The sequence below is a fragment of the Mastomys coucha genome, unplaced genomic scaffold (assembly GCF_008632895.1).
Source record: "Mastomys coucha isolate ucsf_1 unplaced genomic scaffold, UCSF_Mcou_1 pScaffold2, whole genome shotgun sequence".
Taxonomy (NCBI): Eukaryota; Metazoa; Chordata; class Mammalia; order Rodentia; family Muridae; genus Mastomys; species Mastomys coucha.
The window spans coordinates 5,497,885-5,507,044 of NW_022196902.1; the positions used below are offsets into that span (position 1 = coordinate 5,497,885).

The window sequence follows — 9,160 nt, forward strand, 5'->3', positions numbered from 1 at the left end:
GGTCATTGAAATACAGCCTTATTACAATGAAAAAAGAAAAAAGAAAAGATCCATAGGAAAAAAAAAAGCATCAGTCGACTTCCCAACATTGATGGTGGATGGAGGAATTTCATAAGGCCCCATCCCTAGATCAAGAGCTACAACTGATAGCTGCTAAGAGGAATAACCAGTCTGTCTTCTCCAGGGACAACCTTCCAGAGTTATCTAAGCCCCCCATGGAGAACATTAAATGGGCCCAATAGGCTGTATTTACACATTCACATATTATGCAGCACTAATTAAAGGACAAGCAGTCATGTTGTTAAGAGGCAGTGAGGGATGCAGGGGATGAGAATGTGCGGGGAGAAATCATGCAAACGTAGTACTCATGTCTGAAATTTTCCAATAATAAAATAAAAAAAAAAAGTTAAACTCACCTGAAACTGGAGCTGCTTTGTTTAACAATCCAACATCTTCCTCAAACTCTGATGCAAACACTGATGAAGGCAACTTAATTCCAGTGCTCTTGAAAAGGAAATTACACAGCTGTTAGACCTATGTAGAAAATACTGCTCAGCCACTGTACTAGATTGGAAACCATGCTTTCAAAATTCATATCCAGCCAGCCAGGTGCTGTGACCACACTTGAAATAGGCTTGCTATGGCTTATTCCAGAGGAAATACTGCAATTTACTCATCGCTAGGAAACATTAAGGCTGACACCAGGTGAATCTCAACAGCTGATCAGCGCTGTCCTCATGTGACTAATGGAGTAACAAGCTGAAAGTGGTCTGCTATGAACGCCAGTGGATAGGTCTCTCACATGTGCTATGTGACAACCTTTATTACCTTACTTTAGGTCTACTGTCAGTAAGAAGACCACAACCATATGTATTCCCTTGATCTCAAACATGAGTTCAATAGCTGGCTTGCCCTCACATAAAGGGGAGACTGAGATGTGACAATGGAGGGAGAAGGAGTGAGGCACCCTCATCTAGAGCCCTGCAGACACACTGCTGGCAGGCTATGGAAGTCAAGAGTCAAATGAGGGAAAGAATCTCCTAGAGTCCCCAAGAAGCGGGTAGTCTACCAAGAGCTTGGTTTCAGACTTAATCACTATCTGGGAGACGTGCTACCAGACTCAGGAAGCTGGACCACCGCATCCTTGGATCTCTCACCTGTGTGCCAGGAAATATTCTCAACACGCCATCACCACCCTAACAGGACCCTTTCACACATTTCACAGCACCTTACACACTACTCCACTTAATCTCCAAGCTGTTAGTATGGACATTTCAGTGGGGGAAAAAAAAGCTCAAAAATTGAAAAGTTACATGCCTGAAATCAGTTACTAAGATTGAGAATTGAACCCACACTTTATACCTCTACCTGCCTGCAGTCTCAAACATAATGCAGTTTTCCCTCTTACATTAGAGGTAACATCCCACAGGTCTGGTAATGGCAGTGTTGACTTAACTGCAATGGAGGTAACGCATCTCTCCTTCACTATATTCCTCTGAACTCTCATGCACCATGATTTCATACCTTTCCTTTGGGCAACATCCTATGTATCGTTAATGAAGTCACTGCAAAGCTGCTCCTAGTCAATTCTAATTCAATCTTCTTATCTCTGCCAGATGTGACCTTCCTGCACTTTTAACAAGTCCTGATGTCTCAAGGCTCCTTAAGATCCAAATGTCTGTTACTTGGCAAGAGACCACAGGAACCAAGCCTAGTGCCTCACTGTAATGTAATAATTCAATACAATTTAGTGAGCACACATAAGTCTGTCACTGTGATCCAAAACAGCACCTAAGTCAGTTCCTGACTGAAATGTTCTTCCACGTAGGACCACATCTGGTGGTCAGCTCAGTTCCTATTCTCCTGTAGAGAGCCAATCCTAGAGCTTTCTGTTCAGTAACCTTCGCTCTTCAGTCTTAACATGCAATGCATGTAATACATACATACACTCTGACTGAACCGTTAGCTTTCATTTCCTTTCCTCCATCAGCTAGTATGGGAGGGTGTATACAATGCTGTGTCTATGTGTGTCTCCCAGCTCATCCACTCTGCCCTCAGTCCAGTAGCAGAACAACTTCAAGGCTCTCGCTGGCACAAATCAAGCACTGTAGCTGGGGAGTAGTGCAAGCCTGGATTTCCAGCTTTTGGGAAGTTGAGGCAGAAAGAGTCAGATTTCCAGATTGGCCTGGGATACACACATAAAGAACCTGCCTGAAGAAAGGTGGAAGAGGACTCTGGAAGCTTCCTTCTGAGACATAATGGCACAAAGGTTCACAGCTGCAATGCATACACAACAAGCTGTTACAGCATCTAAAATGAGATTCCCAGTGGCATAAATATGGGGTAACATGGTTTTTTTTTCCCCATTGTAAAGTCATTTCAAAACAATAATAACAGCAACAACAACAAACCAAATCAACCAACCAACCAACCAAGGACTCATGTACCTTGAGCTGGCCTGGAACTCAGAGACCTGCCTCCCCAGTGCTAGGATCAAAGGTGTGCACCACCATTCCTGGCTAAAACCATAATATTAAAAACAAACAAACCAGCCGGGCGGTGGTGGCGCACGCCTTTAATCCTAGCACTTGGGAGGCGGAGGCAGGCGGATTTCCGAGTTCGAGGCCAGCCTGGTCTACATAGTGAGTACCAGGACAGCCGGGGTTACAGAGAGAAACCCTGTCTCAAAAAACCAAAAAAAAAAACAAAACAAACAAACAAACCTTTACCGAGACATTCTTACATGCTATACAATTCACCTATTAACACATACAACTGCGTAGACCTCTGTCTATTACTTTCCACCACCATGACACCATTATTGTCATCATCATTGTGGAGTCTGTGTAGGTCAGAACAACTTTATGGAGTTGGCTCTCTCTCTCTGTGGACTGAGTTTAGGCTGCCAGTCTGACAAAAGCTCTTACCCACTGACCCTGCACTAGTCTTCTGTGAAGACTGTGATAACAAATCACGATGCTGCAAGCTTGTAATCCCTACTCACAGCATGAAGAAGCAAGAAGAGCGATCTTTATACATCTACTTAAAGCAAGGTCTTCTATGCAGCCTTGCTGGCCAGAACTCTGCATGTATACCAGACTGGCCTTAACTCAGACATCCTCTTGCCTGTTTCCTGTGTACTGGGACTAAAGGTATGCAACCATATAGTATTTTTAAAACAAGTCTGAAGTGGAGTTTTCTGTTACTCTGAATGGAGAATATCCAATATCCTGTCCTAACCAACAGCAACAACAAAATTATTTAAAAAAAAAAAAAAAGAATGGCTAAAACAATATATTTTTTAGACTTTTTAAAGGTTACAGTGATTTTTCTTAAAATTCTGAGACTAAGGAGGGGTTAGTAAATTTACCTATGGGATTTTATCAAGTCTTGAAAACCAGTCACATGATCAAATAAAGGACAATTCCAATACTGATGTGTTTATTTTAGTAGTTGTAGTAATTCCAACTCCACTGATTTTTCGGTTCTCCTCTCCCAGAAGTAATGCTGTCATGTGAAAGGAAAGGCAGGCTTTGAGCAGACACATCTACTCGACCACCCCGAACTGCATCACAGTCCTTTCCTGTTCTATGCTCAATCCTTCGGACAAATTCAAATTTAGAAAGTGCTTTAACCAGAGACCTGGGAGGTGAGAGACTCTCAGGACTTAAGGGAGGGATCTTAGATGAAATGCCCAACAGTAGGGAGAGGAAACTTATAGAGCCCACCTCCAGCAGGAAGACAGGACATCAAATGAGGGGGGGGGTGCCATCCCACAGTTACAACTCTGACCCATAATTGTTCCTGTCTGAAAGAATTACAGGGATGGAAATGGAGAGAAACCTGGGGAAAAGAAGGTACAGTGACAGGCACAAAGTGAGATCCAGCTCAAGGGGAGGTCCCAAGGCCTGACACTGTTACTGAGGCTATGGAGTGCTTACACAAAGGGACCTACTATGACTTCCCCCCAAAAGACCCAACAAGCAGCAGAAAGAGTCAAATGCAGATATTTGCACCCAACCAATGGACACAAACAGCTGACCCCTGTTGTTGAATTAGGGAAGGCTGAAAGAAGCTAAGGAGGGTGACCCTGTAGGAGGAACAGCAGTCTAATAAATCTGGACCCCCGAGATCTCTCAAACACTGGACCACCAAACAGACAGATACATCAGCTGATATGAGGCCCCCAAAACACACACAGTAGAGGGCTTCTGGGTCTGTGTTCAAGCAGAAATGATGCACCTAACCCTCAAGAGACTGGAGGCTCCAGGGAATTCAGAGGCCAGGTGGGGTGTGAGGGTGGGGACATCCATATGGAGACAGGGTGGGGAGAAGCTATGGGATGTAGAACAGTTGGAGGGTGGATGGGGGGAATAAAATATGGAGTGTAAAAAACAAACAAAAAAAATTTTTAAAAAAGTGCTTTAAGTCATATTTTTACAATGCAAAATCAGTGCCACCTAAGCCACTTCTTTCTAGGTTACCATATACTGGGTTCCAACATGGCACCTTCATGTATGTATATTACACCTCTGCTTTTAAATTATTTCATCTGTGTAATTGTCTGTATAAACACAAATGAACTGCCCACTTAGTAGCTTTATTCCATTAAGGAAAAAAAGGGACTACTTTTATTCAAAATGAATTAAGGATTAAGAGCTAGCTTTTCTCTGTTTGGTAGAGAATACTGTTCATGAACATTGTTCATCGTGTTGAACAATGCTATGACTTTACTAAAACTTTTCTTCTTAGAAAAGAGAAAGCAGTGAGCAGGAGGCTTCTCTTCTCCCTCAGTGGGGTACAAAGGTAAGAGCAGTAAGTACCCTGCTAGAGGGGGACAAGAGAAACTGGTCCTGTGGTAGAGATGCAGCAGTGCCATGGCTTTACCGAGAAAACCAACTGCTTAGCTGCAGTTATTGCCTCTTCAGGACACACTCAGAAGCCTGAGTTTTATTTCCTTGGCAATGAGCTTTGCCCTGGAAGAGTTAAATCTTATCTTTCCATCTCCTTTCTTTTGCTGAAAATTCCAATATCTTTTCCTTTTTAAGTGCAGGCAATAAAATGAAAGGACAAAGTGGCACACCAAAGGGGCATCCTCAACATAAGCAGGCATCAGTGGGACTTCTGTGAGTGGCACCAGGCACAAGTGAATGTGCCTGTTTGTATATAAAGGGAAAAGTGTAGTACAGCGGCCTGCTGAGGGGATTAAGTTACTTCATCACAACCGGTTCATGCTGCTCTCTATGGTTACCTTGAAGGGTTCACAAGTGTTAAAGATCTAAAAACTCCATGCCCAAAACAGTTTATGATCATAAAACAAGGTCAGGATACAGAATGCCATTTTCCTTCTATGGAAAATGCAGCCTGACATGACTCAAAAGTTCTGAACCTCACAAACGGCTGTTAATCTTGACACCAGCTACCAGAGAAATCGCCTACATCCTTTGGTACAGATATGCACATGTTGATACAGCAGTAGGCAGAAACTCTATACTCTATATAGACCATTTACTGTCCCAAAGTTATTGACTTAAAAAACAAGATATGCCCCCCCCCACCCCGTGCACGGTTTCACATTTAAAGGGCCAAGAAAGCTTACTGAAAATACCGAGGTGTCTTCTTTCTCATCACAGGAGTATGTGGTGAAAGTGGAGCTGGGAATAAGCTCTGCGGGCCCAGAGGGCTCCTTCAGGTGTTGCAAGTAGTCGTAGTCATCGTCGAAGAACACTCCATACTTCCTCTGCTCTGCTCGCCTTTCTTCATCATTTACCTTGGACAACAAGATGGAATTAGCTATCCTGCTGCAATTAAGAGCAGGATCCTAAGCCGGGCGGTGGTGGCGCACGCCTTTAATCCCAGCACTTGGGAGGCAGAGGCAGGTGGATTTCTGAGTTCGAGGCCAGCCTGGTCTACAGAGTGAGTTCCAGGACAGCCAGGGCTACTCAGAGAAACCCTGTCTCCAAAAACCAAAAAAAAAAAAAAAAAAGAGCAGGATCCTTACAACTTCCAGGAGGTAGACGGCACATGAATACTGGTTGACAGGAATCACTGACTCTTGACAAATACCGAAACTACAGAGAGTGCAAACCAGAGTTACATAAATTTATAATGGAATGGCAAGCCAGGCTGAGTCAGACCATCAGAATCCATGGACGTAAGACAGGCCTGAAAAATGCAGAGGACCTTGTCTCAAAGACAAGGTAAAGCAAGGGCACATACACATAACAAGAATGAGAAGAAATCTTTCAACTACACAGTTCTGCATGACAACTCTAGGTAAGAAATATATGTAACACACAATCAAAAAATGTCACTGGAGGCTTAGAAGAAAAGATCTGGAGACTTTGACAGTAAGTATAGTTTCTTGTATTTGTACCCAAAGAAAGCTTTTCATGAAGTGGTGTAACGCGGTGGCTTTAAGGAAAAGCTAAATGAAGGCCAATGCCCACTAATAACTAAACCGTTTTTTACATGTTAAATGAGTGTTTGGATTACATGTGTATGTGTGACTAGTACAACAGAGGACAAAAGAGTATCAGACCCCCCCGGAACAGAGAGCACAAATGGTTGTGACTCTACATATGGGTGCTGGGAACTGAACCTGGGTCCTCTGCAAGAGCAGCAAGTACTTAAACACTGAGCCATCTTTCCAGCATCCCCCAAAACTTTTCCATTATCCATCTTTAACAAGTGTAACACTGCCAGGCAGTGGTGGCGCACGCCTTTAATCCCAGCACTTGAGAGGCAGAGGCAGGCGGATTTCTGAGTTTGAGGCCAGCCTGGTCTACAGAGTGAGTTCTAGGACAGCCAGGGCTACACAGAGAAACCCTGTCTTGAAAACCCAAAAAGAATCCAAAAAAACACAAAAACAACAACAACAATAAAAACAAGTGTAACGCTAACATAAACCAACCTTTTCAAGACCTCTTTAGGATTTCCAAAGCTAATTCATGAATTCAGATGTTTTATATTTCATGACATGAGTGACTAGGGGGCAAAAATACAAATGGAAGATGACTGTAATATGGCAAAAATCCTAACAGAAAGCAGAGACTGAGCATTATGCCACAGCCTAAATAACACTGTGCAGATATAGGCTGTGGTCAAGTGAACTTGACTAATATTCTGTAAGATCTCTTTAATTAATAATCTCAAAGATGTTTTAGCCTGTCAATCAAAATAAATACACAACATCAAACATCAGCACAGAGACTGGAAACCGAGTCACAGTTCATTTTTTTGGGGGGGCAACTTCTGAGAGTATCAGCTCAGTATTAAAATCTGGGGGAATGGTTCAGGGGTACAGTGCTTGCCAGGTATGCCTAAGTCCCCTGGGTCCCATCTTCAGGACTACAAAACTAGTCTTCACCTAAAACCTTAGTGGCTACAGAACAGGATCTACCTTTTGTGTAGGCAACAGGACTCTCTGGGGTGCAGTTTCATCTGCTGCTAAAGGATCTCGCTGGCTCCGGTGGACCAGGTGAAAAGACACGGCTTTCTTCTTCTCTATAAAGGGCTTCTTCTTTCTGTGAGGCTACAAGACAATCAGGAAAAGTCAATAAAACACAACCCCCACGTAGTGTGCAATTCCACAGCCACAGGTACACTCAGGTAAATATGTGAAGGGTGAGCAGTATTTCAGATTTGCACATCTAAGCCAGACAACAGTCCCCGTCTCCTGAAGCGTCCACACTTACCTTCTCCAACAAACACTGGCTGGGTACCTACTCTGAGACACTTGTTCCAAGGTGCTGGGAATATGTCAGTGGACAGTCTGAAAAACTCTCCGTGCTCAGCAAGCATATCAGTAAGCTAATGACCTTAGTGAAGTTAAATCAAACAGGGCGAGGTGCAAATGCCTAAAGACTATTTATTTTTAATGGGTGCTCGCGGAAGGTCCTCCAAAAGTTGTTATCAACAAGACAAGGAGCCTGCCACAAGAAAATGTAGAGACAGACACTTCATCAACTAAGTAGTAAATAAGATTAGGGCACAGACAACTAAGGTTCAGATTACTGACCCCTCGATATATTCTTATCTGCTCTTCAACTCAGGGTCTAACCAGAGCTGCTAACCAGGTGGCCAAAGGTGAACCCCGGAAGCGGGGGGCGGAGCTTCTGTGTCACAGAGACAGAGTTTCCCAAAGCCGTCGGATTGTAAACTCCCGGGGTTTTGCAAAAGGGAAACCATCTTTCTCCTTCCGAAGTCCGCCCCGGGCGGGGTGCGGGGCTAGTGACTGGTCTCGGGGCACCAAGCCGCGCGGCCAGTGTCCTAAGCCAGCCGCAGGGAGCGGCAGACAGACGTAACCGGAGCCCGGCGGCTCCCTCCCGGGGCACCGCGGTCTTCTCACCATGGTGAGGCAGGGACTCCCTTTCCGGAACAGCGGCAGCCGAACCGCGGGTCGCCGGTACCTCCTGGCAGCTCCACACGTGGGTCCACCGGCCTAGGACAGCGCGTCACACGATGGCGGGGCAATGAGCCAATCGCTGACAAGCCGCTAGACTGCAGCCGGAAGTGGCGTAGGCCCGTGGTGACTGAACGTTCCCGGGAACTTCCGGGAGGCGGGGCTAGCAGGACTCTCTCTCTCAGGGGGCGGGGCCTTCCTGGCTGGAGTTAGTGGAGGTAGGGAGTAGCCTACTTACTTACCTGAGGGCGAGTTTCTGGTCCCAACCCTCGGCAGATGAATGACACATTATCACTGAAGATATTCCTTACCTATTTTTAACTGAGAACGAACAAAACAGAAGCAATCAAAACAAACAAAAACAAGACCAAGTCTGTGTAGGCTTATGGCAGGAAAGCAATGTACAACCAAGGCCTAGCTCCAAGTGGCAGAGCCTACCATTTTTAGGGTCTTCATTTTACATCTTTTGACCTTTAGCACAGTTCCTAAGGGTTGGTATTCTGTCTGGACTCCACCCCCACAGATACCTGGCAGTAGCCAGGTAGGTTTGACCCTATAAAAGGGACTGCTACCCCCCTCCCCCCACAATGCTCTTGCCTCTTTCTTGCCTCTTGCCCCTTTGCTCCCCTTCCCTTCCTCCCTCTCTCCATGTGATCATGGCCACTTCTTTCCTCTCTTCCTTCTTTTTGCCCCTACTACTCTCTTAACTCCCATGCCCTAAATAAACTTCTGTACTATACCTTCAGGTGGCTGGTG

At 44.9% G+C, this 9,160-nt stretch overlaps 1 protein-coding gene across 2 annotated transcripts in view; it reads right to left on the minus strand.

Moving 5' to 3' along the window:
* The window catches only part of Ltv1 (LTV1 ribosome biogenesis factor), a 19,738-nt gene extending 11,239 nt beyond the window's left edge, over nt 1-8,499 (minus strand). Inside the window, exons 1-4 of one of the 2 annotated variants that reach the window (XM_031380428.1) lie at nt 8,351-8,499; nt 7,403-7,534; nt 5,609-5,770; nt 417-504 (exon numbers count right to left, since the gene is read on the minus strand). In XM_031380428.1, coding sequence (XP_031236288.1) covers nt 417-504; nt 5,609-5,770; nt 7,403-7,534; nt 8,351-8,353 — 385 coding nt within the window. In that variant the 5' untranslated portion in view covers nt 8,354-8,499. Of the gene's footprint in view, nt 1-416; nt 505-5,599; nt 5,771-7,402; nt 7,535-8,350 lie in introns of both variants that reach the window. The other variant, XM_031380426.1, reaches the window with a different exon arrangement.
* Nucleotides 8,500-9,160: the final 661 nt, after the last annotated feature.